The sequence below is a fragment of the Anser anser genome (genome assembly GCF_964211835.1).
Source record: "Anser anser genome assembly, chromosome: 19".
NCBI lineage: Eukaryota > Metazoa > Chordata > Aves > Anseriformes > Anatidae > Anser > Anser anser.
The window spans coordinates 6,190,027-6,210,233 of NC_139740.1; the positions used below are offsets into that span (position 1 = coordinate 6,190,027).

General features: G+C 44.1%; 1 protein-coding gene across 1 annotated transcript; it reads left to right on the forward strand.

The window, feature by feature from the left end:
- The first annotated feature begins 1,690 nt into the window (after nt 1–1,690).
- Nucleotides 1,691–19,183, forward strand: WDR45B (WD repeat domain 45B). The gene is made up of 10 exons (XM_083805767.1): nt 1,691–1,904; nt 7,439–7,513; nt 10,527–10,628; nt 11,283–11,370; nt 11,909–12,003; nt 13,444–13,634; nt 15,489–15,574; nt 16,461–16,562; nt 17,119–17,240; nt 17,636–19,183. Exons 1-10 carry the CDS (start codon nt 1,838–1,840, stop codon nt 17,740–17,742), a joined length of 1,035 nt encoding a protein of 344 aa, XP_083661893.1. The 5' UTR covers nt 1,691–1,837; the 3' UTR covers nt 17,743–19,183.
- The last annotated feature ends 1,024 nt before the right edge of the window (nt 19,184–20,207 follow it).

The window sequence follows — 20,207 nt, forward strand, 5'->3', positions numbered from 1 at the left end:
AAGTCTTCCCCCTCTTTGTGAAGAATAGTGTGACTTGTTCTCCTGAGCAATAAGAGTCCTTTGAGGTGATGGTGTGATTTGACCCCAGTTTCTTCTAGGTGTCTTCACAAATGTGAGATACCATCAAGTTAAATATAGGTATTCCCCCTGAACCGGACTGGATCTCCACAGCCTCTGTATGTGAGTAGAGAAAATTAAAACCATTATAAAAGGGCTTAGTTATGTCATCACCTAGACCAATAAATGCAACATTACTTTAAAAGAAAAGCATAATCAAAACCACATCTTCTCATATCTAAAGACTAAACGGCAAAACAGTGCAGTGTAAGGAATTTCTGTCGGATTGGTTTCTTTGCTCCCACCCCCTCGGTGACAAGCAGGCTCCACCTGCTGGTGTGAGCTTCACAGGGAAAGCTGCGTACATTGACCATGCATAGAAGTGCTGCAGGTGTCGGACAAAGCTGTTGTGCTGTAGAAGTTACATCCCTACAGTTTAAGGAAACATACATGGCAGCCTCCAGCTACAAGAAGCTAGAGCTGAGCCCAAGGTACCCATTCTTTGGGACTGTTCTGGCTATGTTTGTGTGCTGGATGAAGAATTCTGCTGTGCACATTTGTATCCTGTTTTGATTAAGTTTTGCTTAAATCATTATCTTGGTCCCTTCAATCACTGGGTCAATAGCTTATATCCTTTCCGTATGTATGGTGTAGTTTGAAGAGCTAACAGGAGAGACTATTAATATGAATGTGTGTCTTCAGAATGTGTGATTCAAGGTCAGAATCTACGTTCCTTCTGCTAGTGAAAGACATGCCAAAGAGAGGCTAGAGCAGAACTCCCAAACGTACTAAGTAAAGTCTGAGCCTTTAGGTGGAGATTTTTTTTAATTAAAAAAAGTAGGGGGGGAGGGTGTTTTTTTCATGTAGGAGGTACCAGATATCGTGACTGTCTGAGAAGACAAAGTATTGTGGAGGTACAAGTGACTTTTTGTGCATGAAGAGGAGGGCACCAGTGGCTCACTGCAGGCCAGCACCTGACACAGCTCCTGGACTCTGGTGAGCCACTAACCTGAACAGCTGTGGTAGCTTCCAGCTGAATGTTGGAGAAAAGTAGGTCACAAATCTGAAATTCGTCATCCAGCCATGGATGTGGAAGGCACAGAGCAAGTACAGAAAGGGAATTAAATGTGCGTGAAGGGCAGGCAGTAGCTGCCACTGAGTGGGGGCTTTAGGCTCCTCTCACACCCAGAGCGTTTCAGGTTGGAGGGCAGTGCAGCCCAGCGTCTTGCTCAAACTGAATTCGCTGTACAACTCAGATCAATTTGCTTGGGCTTTGGGTCTTGAAACCTCCAAGAATTTTGCCCCCCCGTTTGATAGTCATGATGCTCGATTTTTTTGCCCTTTTTGGGGGGGAGGCCCAAGTCACAGATCTCCTCTTTTAGCACGCTCTAACTGCATTCCTCCCGTCCTTACTAGTCCAATACTTGGTCAGCCACATACGCGAGCTTTCTGTGAAGTGCTCCCTCCGCCCCCCGCCCCCCACGCTCGGTGCAGCCCCCTCAGAGCCCCCCCAGCTCCCCTCAGAGCGCCGGGCGCGCTCCCGCCTCCCGCCCTCCCGGCGGCGCGCTCCCGCCGCCATTCCGCACGGGCGCGGCTCGATCGCTCGGCGCTCCCCGCCTGGCCCGATCGGGCTCGGCGCTCGGCGGCGCGGCCTGGCGGGGCGGAAGCGGCGCCGTCTGCTCGGCCCGGCTCGGCCCGGCTCGGCTCGGCTCGGCCCGGGCGGGGGCCGCCATGGTTTAAAGGGGCCGCGGGGGGAGGAGGAGGGCGGCGGGCCGGAGCCATGAACCTGCTGCCGGCCAACCCGCACGGCAACGGGCTGCTCTACGCCGGCTTCAACCAGGACCACGGTGAGGGGGGGGCCGGGAGGGGCCGGGTGAGGCGCTCTGAGGGCGCCGGGGGCTCCGTGAGGGGAGCGGGGCCCTGTGAGGGCCTGGCCCCGGCCGCCGCTGTGCGGGCAGCCCTCGGTTGAATCCTCCCAGCCGTGTGTGAGGGGGGTTCAGTCCTTTCCGTGCTCTGCCTATGCTCAGAGGGCCCGGGGGTGGGCTAGGGGCCGGTGCTGGGCGCCCTGGGGTGCCCCAGCGGCCGGGTGCTGGCCTGGCCCCGCCGCAGGGTGCGTGGCTGCAGCCGGCCTCGCATCTTCCCCAAAAAGTGGGCTTAAGGGGTGTGCTGAAACCGTGCTGCTGGAAGGGTAACTCGCGAAGTGTGGCTTTCTGGGTGTAAACGCTTCGGGTGTAAAATCGAGCTGTGACTTTGTGTCTGGCCTGAGCTGTAAATTTTTTTTTTTTTTTTAATGTTAATTGTACCCGTAGGTGAGCACAGGGTGCTGTCTGCGGACCATCAGAGAGCTGCAGAACTGTGCGCTTAGTTTATTTACTTCTTTGTTAGGGGAGAGAGAGGCCCTGTGCTAGGGAGGGGGTCCCCGTGCCTCGTCTTGCTCTTACAACATAAAAATAGCACTGGTCCTATGAATAAGTGTCCTCTTGTGGAAAAAGGAATGGAAAGTCATCATTTTGTAACACCCCCCTGTCTTACCAAATAGTGCTCTTGCTTAAGACAGTCTTGCAGCCTCTGTCACTGCAGGTGGCAGTTCCCATACCTGTTGCCGATGCTCTCGAAGTGATGTGTTAACAAGACCTACCCAGCGATTCCAAGCTAACATCTCTGCTGATACTTTTGTCGGTAGTATATCAAGCTGTTAATGAAGTGAGCTTCTTGGTAGCTCTGCTCAAGCAACCCTGTTAACTCAGAAACAATAGCATAGTCTGTTCTCGAGCAACTCTGCACGTGCTTTTGTCTTGCGTTTACAGCAGAGATGGAAAAAGACTAGCAAGGACGTGCTTCATTGCAGATCTGTGGGGGTCTGTAATGAATCTGTGGTGTTTGATACCTGGCCTGTGATGGGGTTGGATTGTACAAAAGAACTGTATGAGAAGGTAGGAGTCTCTTCTCCTGTAAAATGCCTTTAGAACATCATTTTACCGTGTAAAACTTGTTGCAAAGGCTTCCCTAAATTCTGTAGCAGTTAACACAAATTAAACACTCTTTTGAAAAGTTGAATCCAAAGCATGTTAAGGAACTTGTCTGTGGTATCTGTGTGCTCTGTGAACTGAGGTGCTTACTCCCAACAGTATTCAAGTCCTGTCCCACATAGCCTGGCCAGCCGCCTGGATAACAACAACCAAAAAGAAGTGAACAGAAAACAAGTTTGGTTTTCATTTGCAAGCCCCAGCAGCTCTTCGTGCTTGTGGTGGTGACTTGTGGACTGTAGGTAGCACGCGAACTCTGTGTTAGTTTAGGGCCTTTTTCCAAGTGTTCTGGAAGGGCAAGTCTTCGGCTGCTCAAAGGCAAGTTGATAAGAGGAAAAGCTCACTTCTTCCATGTTGCTTCTCCCAAAAATAGAAATATGAGTCACTTGAGTGCTGAAGCTTAGTAGTGTGGGTGTCTGCATATATTGTCACAATAACCTAATTTCTTAGTAATTTAAGACGAGCCAATCCCATAACGATAGGAAGATGGGAGGAATGATCTAATAAGGCTCTTCCAGCCTTAACTTCCGTGGCTGACGAGTGATAAAGCTAATGTCCGCAGTTTTTCTGAGGCATACTTCCCTTGCTCTGTTTTGAGCAATCCTGTGTCTTCATACTGGGGACCCTTCCCATCTTTTTGTTTTTAAATTTAGAAGCAGGCAAAACGGCCTGTGTTGCAAGGTGTTCTCTGGTGTTTGAAAACAGAATACTCTAAAGTTCTTAATTTCACTTTTCTAACACTTTCAGAGGAACATTAAAGCACTCGACAGAAATGAATAGAGAAACCATGATAATAAGTTCCATACCAGAAAGTATACCTGTCAGTTACTGACAGGTTTCTCCTTTGTCACTGCTGTAGTCTAAAGCTAGTCTGAGAGCTGAGGCCTGGACTTGTTCTGGTGTAGAAACACTTGGCTTATTCATTTGAGCTCATGTAGTGAACTGAAATGCTCAGCTATAGGACCCCACAAATTAGGATGTGAGTAGGTTTCTGGGCTTTCTTTTATGGCTTTAGACAAAACTTTCTGTTGCAAGGAAAATGAATGTGCTAGGAACTGCTTCTGCCATACTAATGTCCCCAGGCTTCATTATGGTGGTTTATGGATCTTAGGCCCTACAGCCTGCAGGTCTCTCTGTCAGCTTTTGGCATCTTCTAGCTTAGTCGTGAATTTAACCTGTTCTTTTTCTTTGTTTTTAGAAGAGCAGACAAAAGCCTCCATGGCCTCACAGGGACTGTTGGCAAGTAATACTTTACTGCAGGAACAGGCACAGCTGCAGGTTAGGGTAATAATTCTGGGGAAGTTCAGTTTTACCTTGCATCTGAATCAAAACTTTTAAAAGTGTCCGAGTTGTCTTCTCTGTCAGTGGCTCTCTGACAGCATGCCTGTCCCTTCTCAAAAATGAGATGCGGGCTTCCTGCCGAGGGAAGCATAGCTATTATTGCAACAATTCCCACACTTGGCTTCTGGCAGCCCCTTCCCAGTTACACATACAGCTTACAAGTCACGACGGTACAGGTGAACTGGTGGACTTGTAATCCCACTGATAAATACTGGGATCAGGGAGGAAACACTGGATTCCAAAACTGGTTCCATAACCTGGAATCGAAATGTGCAGTCATCTTTATGTTTTTTTCCCCTCCTCTGGCTTAGAGATTGCCATGACTAAGAACTTTGTGAATCTGTCAATAGCAATCAACTGTATGTGGAATGTCAACATTGACCCCATTCCCTCTTTAATTATTTTTTGTTGTGTTGTCGCCAGTTAAAAATGGAGATATTCCCAAGAAATGAAAAGCAGCTGATGTCTTTGTCACAAGGTTAGCCCTGCAGAAAAGCTGTAGCAGTGCTACAGGAAATGTTACGTCTGCATTTTATTGCATTAGGCGTGTTCTGTTTGGGTCTGTTATAAGCTTCGGGTATTAACACAAGGAAAACTTCTGTGTGCTTTTAGTATAGGACAGTTTCACCATCCTTCTTCCGCTCTTCTGGAAATATGATATGCTGATTTAAAACTGTCACTGGAGAAATAATTATATGGATACATACTGCAGGTACCAGAAGCAGATTAGTTCTCATCCTGTACAGTATTACTTCCTGTAGCGAGAAATGTTTCCATTATCATTTCTCTTTTAGTTATCCCAGTAAAGTATACTGAAAGAGGTGGCAGCTTGTTAGTGCTGTTGTTTCCACGCAGGGAGCTGTTACATGTTCAGCTGTCGGAGCAAGCTAAAGAGTGATGCACCAGGAAGGGAGAAGGGAAATTAATTTAGTTTACTTAAAAATATCTACTTTAATATGTTTATTAATCTTTCTGTAATTATTATGTTTTCCTGTTATGTGTGTGTTTGATTTGTTTTCATTTCCTGTGCATTTACGTTGGTAAAGAAGGACTTTTCGCACTTAATTCATTACAGCAGTTTGGACAGGGTAAAGTGCCTGTGAGTCTTTTGGGCTTGGGGGTTTGTGGTTTTTGTTTCATTTGTTTTAGGGTATGTTTTGGGTTTGTTTTTCCTGTTCATTGACTATTGTGTTGTTAGAAGAGATTAGTGTATTGTGCCTGTGACTCTGCTTTTAATGATGATATATAAAAAGGGTTTTTCCCTTTCTACATTGAGGCTTGCAGAGATGGATCTTAGAGGAGTTTTTGCTTTGTATGTATGAGCTCAGTGAACAGGAACCCTAAGGATGCTTCCAAGCTTACACCCACACACTTGTGAGATACTGGTCTGTACAGCAGAGCACGTATGTAATGCTTTTTCTGTTGTTGTTTGGTTTGCTCTTTAAGTACTGTTTGGAGTGAAACTCCTGAAGTATTAAGAAAGAACCTCAAATTGGCATTTTTGGTCATCTTCCCCCCCTTCCCCCTGAAGCTGTGGGGGTTTTAAGTTAGTGCTGTTGTCAGGATCAAGTTTGTTACGTGTTCCTGTATTGTTATGTGAGAACACTGATTTTTTTTTTTAATTATTATTATTTTATTATTCTTTGTGTTGTGGCTTTCCCATATAACAGCTACTGCTGTGATGGCCAATCTGTGTAGAAAAAGGTGTTATCAATCGTATTGTTTCTTCTGACATCTTAAACTGTATCAAGACATGAGCGGCAGAAGAGGTAGTGAATGATGCTTGCTTGCCCTTCAGTGAGCACACGCGCCTTGTCCTTTGTTGACCTTACGTGCAGATATGGTTTGCCCACAACACAGCCAGGCCTGCTACCATCTTGTCTGGCCACTTGTGACCCTTCTGAGTCCCTGTGGCAGCCTCTGAGGCATGGCCCCACAGCAATGCGGTGTGAGGAAGGCTCTGGGCACGTGGATCCGAGCAGGTGGTGTGGGCACCGCGGGCAGGCTGGGCCTGAGGGCCTCCTTCCCCTCCGGGGGCCTTTCGACACATCTCCCCGGTTTTCAGTTGGGGGTTAAACCATTGCAGCCATCGCGATGCGTGAGAATGAGGCCGGGCTCCGCTGACTCTCTTCCAGTACCTTGAAGACTGTAACAGAATTTTTGATGCAGTGTATATAAATTGCATAGCAACTAATGTTCTGTCAGTCTGTCACGGTGATGCTTGCTGCTGCTTAATGACTTGTAATTGCTCCAACTTCACACTGGCACTTCTTTATGTTAGTAACTGCGTTCACCCACTAGCGGATAAAGCAGCAGGATGCGATGCTGGTAGTTTGGATTCTGCTAAAAAGGCATGTTTGTGCTTCTGTATGCAAGTGTAGGTAAAATTTTACTGTTCAATTTTTTTTTTTTTTTTTTTACTTTTCCAGTTCTAAAATTTAACTTTTCCAATTCTTTTCCTGGTTTAGACTTAAGCTCTTGTCATGTCATTATTGGCATCTGACACTCCTGGGCTCTCCTTGGAGCTTCCTTAAAAAACTACACTTGATAAGCTCTCTTCTGCAGAAACACAAACAATGGATCGTGTTTGATATCTTGTAATCACGGGGTAAATTCTGACCTAGTAAGAAAGGAGGGGTTTTGCTTCATAACAACTGGGGGACCATAACCGTTAAGAGGCAGGTTTCCTTCCCTTGGCACTGCATGTAGGACACAGATGGGTTGTGAATCGCTCCCCTTTCCTTCCATTGTTTCCTCACCTGTCAAAAAAGAATACCAAGAACTTTCCACTTTCAATAGAAACCACCACAGAGGACAATGTCTCTGAAAAGCGTCTCTGAATGCTTTTCACGTGCAAACGCTAACAAAGCTGGCAAGTGGTCGTGGGCCTACTTTTAACCCTGCAGTTATTGAGTAATGCTCTCCTAACCTTCTGGTTCTGGCATAGATCTTCAGCGGACCTCACGATGACTATATGTGTGTGTATATATCTGTGTATGTGCTTTTTACTACAGGATGCTTTGCATGTGGAATGGAAAATGGATTCCGAGTTTATAATGCAGATCCACTCAAAGAAAAAGAGAAACAAGGTAAAAATGCTTAATTCTTCTACCATGCTAGTTCTGTGTTGGAAGCTCAGCCTCCTGAGCTTTTTTTTTTCTTTTCCCCCCCCTGTAAGATTCTTGCCTAGCTCTTGCTTTTACATCACTGGAAGGCTTAGAATCAAACCTCAGGAAGGAAATCCAGGTTGGTCTCAGAGGGACTCTCACTTATGCCACTGCCTTGTCAGATGTTCAGATGCTATTAATTTGCATAAAGCTGGCTGCTGATGAAGTTCTCACCTTTCTTGCTGCAGCTGAACTGCAGTAGCTGTTGCTGATGTTTGTTGTCCTGGGTAGGAGATAAGTTGTCTGGCTGCTCACGACTGGGATAAGAGTTGCTTGCTGCAGCAATATTGTGTGTCACCAAGAGAACTTGTTCTGTTCTTGTGCAGTGGGTGATCTAGCACGACTATAAAACTACTGCCTTTTTACCGGAGATCTGAGCGTAACACTTTGTACTTGCTTAGACTACTGCTCGCAAGAGCACTGAATTCAGACCTCTAATGCTCTATACTACGCATTCTCTATATTTCTAAAAAATCTAGGCTGATCTCAATGTGGTAAAGCACCTATTGTGTCTTAACAGAAAAGACTAGGTGAGCTGTGTTAACAGGTAATGGAGCTCTCACCAGAAAGCAAATGTAATTGAGTCAAAATAAGGGAAAATGAAATCCAGCAGTGTGATCCTAGCCTGAAGTGTAGGAGGAAAACTGACATGCTAAGCAGGTTTCCCAGTGCTTTCAGTCTGTGGTGATAAACTAGAAAGGAGATTTAGACAAGGGAAAATGTACTTTAAATAGCACTGTAATTCCTGTGAAACCACTGTTCACATGGCCAAAGCTGACGAGCCATTTTCTGTTTTTAACAGTAAATTATTCTGTGAGCATCGTGTCTTGGAGCTGTCATCTGTGGTAGTGTGCTAAAAGAATCAGAAGTCAGGTTGAAGTCCCGTTGAGTTCATTGCCAAAACTCTCCCTGATGGTAGCTCTGAACATTTTTCAAGGACTCTAGAAAACTGTTGTGACTCATTTCTTATGAGTCGGATTCCCTTTCACACTTTGTTCTGTGTATTTCCACATCCTGCATAGTCTGACCTCTCGGTATCAATCTTGTTCACCGCTCAGGTATGTTTAACCCTATGAGTCAGCAGAGCAGAGAGTCCCAGGTGGAACTCGTCTACTTGTTTGATATCTGTACCTCAGCACGAAACCGAGTCGTAATTCTTGCACCCTGGCTTGTGTCCCTTATGGATTTCCATAAAGTCGCTCGTCTAAGCGTCACCAGTCAGAGCTGTAAATCTAATGAATAAAGTGTCTATTCTAGCATAGGTTCACCTTATCACATGTTCTTAAAGTCTCAAGTTATCATACTTAAGAGTATTTTCAGACTTCCAGGGATAGTACTTCATAACAGCATGTACTGTTAGGCTTTTAGTGCTTTAATGGAGTTAAGAGGAGGATCTGGTGGAGAAGGGGGTAGTGGTCACAGACATCTGTTCAGGACGGAAATTCAGTAGTCAAAAGTCATGTTCAAGAAACCACAACGACTTGTACAAAATCCAAGACTTAACTGCTCCAACATGAGTATCTTTCCAGGCATCTATTTCCAGCATTGTATGGCCAAGCCCTAACATCCAGATGTGCTGTAGTGCCTCTTGATGTCGGAATCTCCCTTCCTCCTATCCTTCATGCGTATGTCTAAATCTTTCCATTGTAGTATCTCCTCCCACATCCTCTTTTTTTCTTTCTCCCATCCATGTTTCTGACAGTAGGTCTTTCTTGATTCCTTCTGAAATTTCGACTTTCCCTCTAGCTTTGAAGTAGACTCCTAGTTTCATCCGTCTTTCTTAGTGGAGCCTGTCCATGTGTGGAGGTGTTTGACAGTCTGTTAAAGGAAGAGGTTTGGTTTTTGACTCGGATCATCTGAAGGCCACAGTTATGGCCTCTCTTCCTGATAGTTCAGTTCCCCCTTCCCCTGTGGAATGCCAAGGTTCCCTCTAAGCTACGTAAACAAAACCAAGACCCTGCTCAAATGTCATCAGATAGAAAAATTCTTTTATTATGAAATCCCCTGGTTGATGCTTTATTCTTCCATGGGCATGGTGCCTCATTCTGCTTCCTCTGCAGATAAGGTTAAGAAGAAAAAAAGAATTTCCTAGCACTGTAATTAAGAAACTGACTGTACCAGCTGATCTGATTTGCTTTCATTACATTTCCTGCATCGTGTAAAACTTGAATGGAGGCTCACTGGAGCTGGACCATACTTTACTGTTCTAGCAGCTATGGGATGTTCCAGAGAACAGAATTAGAGATTCTGGTTCACTTACTACATGTATGTGTATTTTTTGTCTTCTTTCCTCAAATCCACCAAGACTATAAAGACAAAGCCCCTTGCAAAAAAAAAAACGTTCATGGCCTTGTTGGTCGTAGTGTTGGCCTTATTTTAAATGCACAGCTTTAGCATAAGAGAGCAACACCAGACTTGAAGAGTGCATGAGGGGAATTAGTTGGGGAAGGAACTTCAATGAATTAATCAGCGTTTCTAAATGTTTTTACAAAGCCACTGTATAATAGAAATGATTAAGCTACCATGATATTGCTTGACCTACTCTCACAGAATGTTTCTATAGTGTTTTAAAACGCTGCTGTGTTGTTTGCTCTATATTATGAAATGAGGCTTGTCCCAACTGTCTGACCACGGCAGTAGTGATCTTTGCTGTGAGGAATAAAACAACTTTACTGAAAATCCTAATCTTAAATAAAACAAAAACCTTTAGTTATGTGGTGTTAGGGCAACAAAGATATCTCATGTCTGTCACCTCCACTCTTGGAGGATTCTGTATGGTGGTTTTCGTTGTTTTTAAGTTAGTTGGGAGAAGAAGTCTTTTTGGGTGTCTGAGCAGCATGCTAGATAATGCAAACTTCTGTTGTAACTTCAGTAAAAATTAGAAGGCATTTTAACAGGTTGTGACGCTCTTAAATAAAATACGTTTATCTTCCAGAATTTCTAGAAGGCGGCGTTGGCCATGTCGAAATGCTATTTCGTTGCAACTATTTAGCACTAGTAGGTGGAGGAAAAAAGCCAAAGTACCCACCTAACAAAGGTACTGTCTTGAGTCTCCAGGAATTGTCTGTAAATGTGTGCCTTGCTAGGCTGTGTGGAACTGTCAAAAGAACTCCCAAATCCCAGCCTTGAGCTGGGGTCCAGTATTCTGAGGGTTGGGTGGGAAGGGAGGCTGCAGCAGGTCTAGGTAGGTGTGGTGAAATTTGTTGTATTACTGCTGCTGCAGTGTTAACAAGCAGGGATCTGCAATGACTGCTCTCTGAGAGCAGAGCCCTCTGTGCTTCTGTTAACTTTGCAAAGGGCATCCTGTGGCTCAGCAGCCTGAGGGGGGAAGGGGGCCCTGGCCGGCAGGCTTATTAGGAAAACATTACATTTTATTCTGAGGGTTGTCAGTGAAATAAAGAAACAGTCCCCTCCCCCCAAAAAAGAAAAAATAAAATAAAAAATTGTTCATCTTTAGAAAAAGATATTTTTATTATCAGCTTTTGAATTTAGTTTACCAGCTCCTACCTGCAGGAGCCATGGGTTGGTATGCAGTCGCTAAATACCTTATGGCTAGCAGCACACCAGGCTGTAACTGCTTAGCTATTGGATGCACCTCCTAGTCTTCTCAGAAACTAGAAGTTGTTGTAATGCAGACATTGGATCTTCAGATATGCCTTGGTGAACTAATGCAGTTTGTGCACTGTTCCAGTAATGATCTGGGATGATCTGAAGAAGAAGACTGTCATTGAGATAGAATTTTCTACAGAAGTCAAAGCAGTTAAGCTGCGAAGAGACAGGTAGGTGCAACACACTTGTTCCAAATGCACAGATTGGCCTTGTGCACTCATTTCTGACTGTATGTAGAAATAGATTTTGGTTAACTCTTAGCTCTAACTGCTGATGCTTTTCTAAAACAGGCTTTCAGGGGCAAGCGTTGTGTGTTAACAGATCACAGCTCAAGTATCTGAAACCTTGATGAAAAGCCTGTAGGACTTTTCGGCCCCCTAATAAATGGAAACATTCTTGAGTGGCTACTGCTGACAGTGTATTTTTTTTTTTTCTATGTATGGAGTGTGAAGGGAATTCAAGTGAATCTCTAGAGCAAGAGCTGTTATTAGGAGCTGGAGTTTTGTGTGGGTGGGGGGTTTCTGCTGCCATAGCTTTAGATAAAAGTGCTTTGCAGGCTTGTAGCTGTGTTCTTTGCAAGTCTGTAGAGTGGGAGGAAATAATATAGCCATTAAATCTTGAAAGCCTTTGCAGACCTGAGTTAATATACAGATCCCTCTTTTAACCCTTAACCCCCAGCAAGTCATAGGAATTTCTTGTCTCTTTCAGAATTGTGGTAGTCTTGGACTCCATGATTAAAGTTTTCACGTTCACACACAATCCCCACCAGTTGCACGTCTTCGAAACCTGCTACAACCCTAAAGGTTAGTGGTGTGTACGGGCTGGGGGATGGAAGCAATTTTGTTCTGTTCTTTTAATGCTATTTATGTTTAGATGCCTGAATCTGTTTCACTTAGTAAGTCATTAAACAGTTTACTTGCAACATTACAGCTATGCCCTTTGGAGATGTTTTTGTTTTTATCAAATGGTTATTAAAATATATTCATGCTTGGTACAGAAAGGCTTTTTCATGTGCTCCTATTACGTTACAGGTTTGATTTGTGGAGGAGCTGTGTGCTTTCTTAGGTAAAGAATCTGTAAATGTAATGTGTTTTGAGCCAAAAGCTTAATTGTCAACACAAACTATTAAAGTGCATCATGCCTCTTTTCTAATCAAGTTAGAGCTGTCTAGAGAGTTACTCTCTACAGTGTCAAGAAGAGGCTAATTAGCAAGGAATGACCTCTCCATTGTTGAAACAAGCTGAATCTGAAATGTCAGGCAGTATCCCGAACCGAGCAGAGTATTAGTGCCCCAGGCTAAATACCGTCTAGTGCAGTGCTGCCAGCTCTAGGCTCTGAGTATGTGTGGCTGGGAGAGGGCTCAGGTTTGACCCTGAGGAATAGGTTCTTTGCAGTGGCATTACTTACAGAAAAGGGGAGGTGCTTTTAGGAAGAAGAGGCTTGAGAATGAGGAGATGCGCACGCTCCTGGGTCAGCTGCACACTTAGGACAAGCTGTGTGAGTGAAGGGCTAATCCTGGAGGGGTGTAATAGTGGCTGTGATTCTCTGCCTCCAGGCACGGCTGTGTGCAGCTGTGATGGTTGTCAGGGTCCCAAAGCACAGGGCCTGCAAGGGAGGCTCTTGGGGCTGGGCCTGTTTAGTCTTGCAGAAAGGAAACTGAAGGGCTTATCTGCAGCTGGTGGCCTACACCTACTTGAAGGACAGTTACAGAAAGGATGGAGCTAAACTCTTCTTGAAAGTGCCGGACACAATAACAAGGGGTACTGGCCATGCTTTGTATCTTGGGAGGATCAGCTTGGACATAAGGACAATGTCCTCTCTGCTAGGAGCTCAGGAACCCCCATCTTCTGAGGTTTTCAAGCCTGCTAGAAGCAAACCTGGAATTTCTCGTTGCATTCAAGGCAGTACAATGTAAATGCTGAGTTGGTCCACTGATTTACAAGCTGTTAGGCATAAGGTGGAAGATAAAGTAGCATGTTGGTTCTTGTAATACCCACCCATCGCTCTGCTAGCTGTGGACTGAGTGGGCAAAAATGTATTTGGTATCACCAGGATCCTGGGAATACTCTGCTCTTATGGATGGCTCATGTTTTGGGATACTGCAGTAGCCATTAAAATTAACTTCTTATTTGTTACATGCATGTTTGTTTATTTTTAAATTACTGATCTTAGAAGCTTGTTTGAAAAATTTATTAGGTTATGGAAACTACACAGTTACTTTCCTTTTCCTTTTTTTCTTTTAGGTCTCTGTGTCCTTTGTCCAAATAGTAATAATTCTCTCCTTGCATTTCCTGGAACACATACCGGGCACGTGCAGATAGTGGATCTGGCTAATACAGAGAAGCCTCCTGTAGACATACCAGCTCATGAAGGAGTCTTGAGCTGTATAGCTTTAAACCTGCAGGGAACAAGAATTGCAACAGCATCAGAAAAAGTAAGAATATCCTCTTACCTCTGACTTACTATGCATTCTAGTGTAGTAACTCCTCCTAAAATAGGAAGTCACATCCTTTCATAGGAAAGGCATAGGAGTAACCAACTGGACAATTTGTCTTTTGAAATATGCATTCTCAGTTTTTTTTATCATCCTTACTGCCTCTTCAGGATACCCAAACAGCAATCCCAATGCAGTGCTTGAGGTAGCATTTCTATTCTAGCTGACTGTAGCTGTGACTTTTCAGTAGCACTTGAACAAGATTTGGCCCAAGCAGTTCATGTGTTTCATGTTTTCTTCAAAAAATACTATTTAGCTTTTAGTTTTTCTTTCTTCTTTAAGAAAAAAAAAAGTTTATCTGCAGTCTTTCACCTTTGTTAATTTCTGTTTAACTTTAAAACCACTGTTAAAGAAATACTTGCAAATAGGACTGTCATACTGGAGGACTTGAGTTCTGCTATGGCATAACTGTTTTCCTCATATGCTCGCTCCAGGTGTTTTCATACAGTGTGTAACAATAAAAAGGCTCTTGGAATATTGACCACGCTTTGTGTGGTCTTGAGTTTCATAGGACTACAGAATGCAATACACTGAAAAATACCCTTAAGTTTCTTTGCGAAGCAAGTCATAGACCTGCCTTCCCCTTAGGAACTGGAGGGGAATCTGCTAGTGAGCTTCATCTCCCAAAGGCTGGCTCCAAAGTGTCCGAATGAATGTAAAGTAAATGGGCATGAGGAGAGCTGAATATTTGCTACCTTCTTCTACTCAATTAAAATGAGTTTTGAAAGGATGAGCTAAATTAATCCAAGCAGTTTGTTTAGATTAGGTTCTACTACAGAGCCAATAGCTCAAGAAGCTTAAAGTAAAAGCAGCCATAGTCTCTCTTAACTAGGCAGAGCTACTCTAAGTCCTCTAAACAAAGCTCTTAAGCTGCAAACACCATTGCTAAATAGAATCATGATCTACTGGATGATGCTAGTAAGTTCAAACAGCATTTGCAGACTGAGAGAAGTATATAGGCAGAACGCCGCATTTGAACACACCGTGAACAAACATCTCAAGTTCACATCTTAAACTGAGGAAAGCATCAACTTAATTTTTCTCTGTTGGGTGATGTTATTTACTGATGTGAGATTGGTAAGAGGCATTTGTTAACCAGGTGTGTAATGTGAATTGCAGCTGACAATATGTATGTGCTCTTCACCAGATGAAAGCACTACTAAATTGTTGGCTGCTTTGAGATACACTAATTTGTTAATGTCTCTGCTGTCAAGTGTAGTTTACTCTCTGATTGAAGTACAGTTTTCTAATGCAGTCTTCAATCTGTAACCTGACTTGTCTATGAGGTCTCTTAGATTTGGATTAACACAGATAATGAGCATGTAGTAAGTAGGTAAATAATTATTCTAGGTAAATTCTAATTGTAAGGTAAGACCAAAACTACCTGATTATATTCAAGTGGGGAAAAAAATCAGTAATCAAAATAGTACAGAATATGGGGAACAGGCAAGAAATGATTTGCAGAACCTGGGCAGGAGAAGCTATCCCCATGTCTACTCTTAATACTTGCGAACTAATGCTGGGGCTGCACTAGTACTTTAGAATATAACTTGGAAAAACTTACTGAGCAGTTACTAAGATTGTATACCAAAGCATTATAACACTGCACTGGGGGGAGGGGGAGAGAATGAATATTCTTCCCCAAAACTAACTTTAAGAGGTTCTTCCAAATCTACTGAGATGAAAAACCCAACTGTCTGTTTGGGGGCATGCTGGAATGTATTCACAGATGTAAAGATAGCTGCCCAAGTAGTCTTCTGTATTTCCTAATATAATGCTTGATTCCTTCTCAAGGGGACCCTCATAAGAATATTTGATACTTCATCAGGGCATTTAATCCAGGAGCTACGAAGAGGATCACAGGCAGCCAATATATACTGGTATGTTTAAGTGCTTATGCTTTGTGTCTGTGCGGGTAGTGTGGTGCTGAAGCAGCCTGGTAGGTGGCACCTGAGTCTCTCTGAGAAAGCAGAGAGCTGCAGTGCCACAGGCACAAAGCAGGACTCAGGCAGTCAGAGGGGCCAGTGCTGCACCAGGCATTGGGCTGTGCTTCTTCCTCTTGGCCCAGTGCTAGAAGAGCTGTAGCTGGCAGCTGTGTGAACATAGGCAGGATTACAGGGCATGGGAGGAAACACGTGCTCTGACAGGTTCATTTCTCTGCATTGAGTGCACTGCAGCTGGGTGGATACTTGACACCAGCATACAGAGAATGCAGTGCTGCAGTGTAATGCTTCCCACAGAGACTAGGCTGAGGTACCTGGGGGTGAGTCTAACATTTATTATAACTCAGTGCTGCTCTGCCTCAGGCTCCTGTATGCAAAAGTTTGACTCAATCCCCTGCTTGATGCACTCCCCAGGGAGGTGGGTAACTTGCGTTCTTCCACTGAACCCTGGTTATCGGGGTAGGAATGTTACACACTTTACCTAACGCCTACCTGCCTGCTCCTTAGAGCGGAGCCCTTGCCTTCTTTCAGCAGAGGTGGCAGCACAGACCCTGCCAGTAGTGTCTGTTCCAGGGCAGTCTGCTGCTTGGCTGCTGCTGACAAACCTGGTCTCCCATGTTCTGATGGGTGCTCACCACCAAAAGGGGTGTTCATTCCTGTCAGCAAAGCTGCTGTGAATGGGAGAAGTCCCATCTCTTCCCTGAGAGAAGCAATTACCACCTCAGCTGGCAGGCTGGCAGCTGCTGCAGGCAACCCCAGAACGGGGATTGTACACACAGGAAACCGGGGAGTGGCTTCCAGTAACCGTCCTTATTCTCCACAGCATTAACTTCAATCAGGATGCTTCCCTAATCTGCGTATCCAGTGACCACGGCACAGTACATATTTTTGCTGCAGAAGACCCCAAAAGAAATAAGCAGTCAAGGTATAGATTGAGCCATTCTGAGGCCTGTTTGGGGGGGATTGGTTGGCCTTCAGTAGGGTTTAAGGCGTTGGCAGTAGCAGCAGCTAATACCTGCACTCCTTGAGCTGCTAACAGTAATCTGTTGTGCTGCTTGCACGAAGTTGCAAATTTAGGACTGTTTAGCAACTGCCCTGCTTCCGCTGTCCCTTATGGAGTTGTAGAATTCTTCCAGTAGAAGGTTGCGGGTTGTTTGTTTTCTAGTGAGGTGTTTAGTCTCTGCATTAACATACTTCTCCGGTAACTTTTACAATTTCTACTAAAAAAAACACTCTACTAAAATCAATCCTTTTGGCAGTTTCTGCAGTCACTTAAAAAACATGTAAAGTAACAAAAAGATAGTTATAGGGTCACCCTTCCATGGAAGCAGGCCTGTTCATATTGCCTGATACTTAACTGAAGAAAACAAGAAGGTGGTGTAAGAGCAGTTAGTGGGACCCTGACTTGTGCAAACATGCTAGCAGTTCTAAATTGACTCTAATCAACACCTTACCAAATTGTTACTTTTTTTTCCTTTCAGTTTGGCCTCAGCCAGCTTTCTCCCCAAATACTTCAGTTCCAAATGGAGTTTTTCCAAATTTCAGGTTCCCTCAGGCTCTCCATGCATTTGTGCCTTTGGAACAGAGCCAAATGCTGTCTTAGGTGAGTAACAGCAGCTCCCTGAGGGTCTGGCTGGAGAACCAGCCACTGAGCCACACTCGCTTTGAGCTGCGAGGAGCACTCAGGTGAGGCAGTGCTGCGTGCCTGTGTCAGCTGTGACCAGGAGCCATCGCTGCCCAATGCTGCACCAGGGTAAGCTGTCTGGGCACAGGCTGGATGTAATGGAGTGAGGCTGGGTGCAGTGCTAAGCTACCTGGCAGACTCCAGGCTAGCTGACACACACCGCATGAGATACACCAAATCTCAGGCTCCTCAGGTGCCTCCAGAACACCTCTGTGTCTTCTGTTGGCTTGAAAGGCCAGCTTAAACTATAGCTAAGGTAAGAGAACAGTGCTGCTTGAACAGCTGAACTGAAAGTGACTTTGTTTTTGTTTCAGCAATATGTGCAGATGGCAGCTACTACAAGTTCTTATTCAACCAAAAAGGGGAATGCTCAAGGGATGTCTATGCTCAGTTTCTAGAAATGACTGATGACAAGCTTTGACTGAATCGAGGGAGTGCACAGGTCAAAGTATTGCCTTGGCTATTCTGCATCTTTGGAAGGACAGTATATGAATGTCCAATACTGATCGAAACGTTTAGCAGACCTCACTGAGAAGCCTGGCCCCATATGATCAGAACAAGCTCTGAAGTAGGGGACTACATATGTTTATTCTCATTTTTGCAAGCATTCATCATTAAAATCTCTTCGGGTTACTGTCATCAACTCAAGTTTTCAAGATGTGGCTTTCAACAAGCTTGTGCCTATTGGGTTTCTCTTCAATCTAAACTGTGAAACGACTTCAGATAAAACACGAGTGCCTGCCAACTAAGAGATCCGCAGGGGGCTGTACAAATGTCAGGCCTAGCCTTAGAAAAAGGGATGTGAAACCAGAAGATTTCAGGCATTGCTGGAAGTGGGGGAAATACTCAAATAGCATACTCAAATAAAACTCTACCAGCCTTGTTCAGACCAGGAGTACTGCCTTTCCCCTCTCTCCCCAACACATCTTAGCCTAGCAGGGAAGAGAGGACAAGTGTGGAGCCACAGAGGACTGTAGCCTGATCCCTGCTTGGTGGGTGGAGGTAGTCCTGCAGCTATACACTACTGTTCGTGTAGTAACCACACCACTGTTGGTTAAGTGGAATGGTCAGCACTAATTGTCTGTACGTAGTAGCTGATGGCACGTTTGGGCAGTTGCTGACCCAGCTGACCTCGTCTTGGTGTGTGAAGCAAGTACCCAGGCCACAGGCACGTGGCACTCCTGCAGCTGTAGAGGCAATTCCTCCTGTAAGGAAAGCAGCCATTCCAGGTTTAAAAAAAAAACACTGCTGGTACTGGTGTCACAGTTGTACTGACTGCTTCTAAAATTCCTGTGCTTCAACTGGAAGAGTGGACAGGCCACTTACACATCCAGCACAATACATGAATGAGGTGGCACGAAGTATACTTCTCTGCAATGGCTTTAAATGTGCAAACTTTTTTTTCTTTGAGATGTTGCATACTAAATAATGTTTGCCTAAAGACAGTTAGGTTAGACTAAACCAATTGCAAATTCTTTCCCCCAAATTGTTACGCAGCAATTAATATTTACTGCTGAACTAAGGCATAAGATACTAAACTAGAAACTGAAATAGACACAAGCTCTCGATTAATAGCACTAAATATCTGGGGGGAGGGAAGTCTTGCTCTTCTGAAATTTTATTTCACAGATGCTTCGAATCTGACATCCCAGTTCACTTTAAGACTGTTTAGCTGCAAACTCTCTAAATTTGTCAAGTTTCTTTTAGTATCATGTAACATACTGAGGACTAACTTCTACGCAGATTTTGATGTCAAGGTTGCATGTTGCTTTTATGTGTATTTAATCACAGAAATTGTTTTGCACACTTATTTGTAATATGTTATTTCTTTTAAATAAAAGTGACTAATTTTGCTGTATTCACTTACGATCACCCATGAAGTTCCTATTGCCACAGGTTTGGGAGAATATTCAACTGAGTAAATGGCAGTGGCCATTGAAAGACAAAGTGATTCATGCTGCCTGGGACATGTTAACGTAGGGCATCAAGTACACAGTGGTGTTTATACCAAAAGAAGACCAGCTCAGACCCAGTCCGACTTCCAATGGAAACCAGTATTTGTTTGTGTATCCTGCTCATCTATCACCCTTTACCACACCATTCATACCAGCTGTGCTGAAGCTTACCTTCTAACTGCTGTGGTAGCAGAATGCACAAACTGCACTCTCCTCAGAGAAGTGAGTGTGCAGGAAGGTATTAGAAACTATTCTTTAAGGATGATTTAAATCCTTTTTCTCTGCAGCAAGAATATCTGGTACATTTGTAAGCTGTTTATGATCCAGTCAGCTGCACCCACTTTAAATAGCAAGGAGACTACTCCAACTAAAACATTAAGCCTTCTGCACACTGCTTTGAAGGTTTTACGTATCTTAATCTGCTCAAGCACCATCCCCTTGTCCATTAAAGCAACCACAGAGGTGACCGGAGAGACTATGAGCATTTCTTGGATGATTAAAGCTCTTCCAAACGTGTAAAACTTCCTCTGAACACCTGTTCTTGTGTGACACCAACTACATTCCCAGATAATACTGCTGTACTAACACTGGAGTCCTGCAGCCTTAATGCATACATAATCATACTTCATCTCCCGTGGTGCTTTATTTTACTAGTTGCGAATCTTTAGAGTATATTTTACAGGGACTGAAAAATAGATAAAAGAATGTGTCTTCCCACCTGCTGTAGGCTCCGCGTTGCTCTGCCCATACGTCATTACATCACTTTCTGCTGCTGTACAGCTTTATGGAGGTAACTTTAACCAAAATCTGCAGTAAATGCAATACTGGATAAACAGATCTCTACAATCAAATGTAACAGAATTCTAGTTACTTTTTGGTAAATACACGGTACTTTAAGTGTTAGATAGATGACCTATCCAGCACGTTGGTT

Excerpts from the sequence above, each read along its gene's own strand:
- WDR45B (XM_083805767.1), top strand. The coding sequence starts at position 1,838 with ATGAACCTGCTGCCGGCCAACCCGCACGGCAACGGGCTGCTCTACGCC. Across the intron at positions 10,629-11,282 it reads AAAGTACCCACCTAACAAAG|TAATGATCTGGGATGATCTG; the intron begins GTACTGTCTTGA and ends GCACTGTTCCAG. Across the intron at positions 16,563-17,118 it reads AAAAGAAATAAGCAGTCAAG|TTTGGCCTCAGCCAGCTTTC; the intron begins GTATAGATTGAG and ends TTTTCCTTTCAG.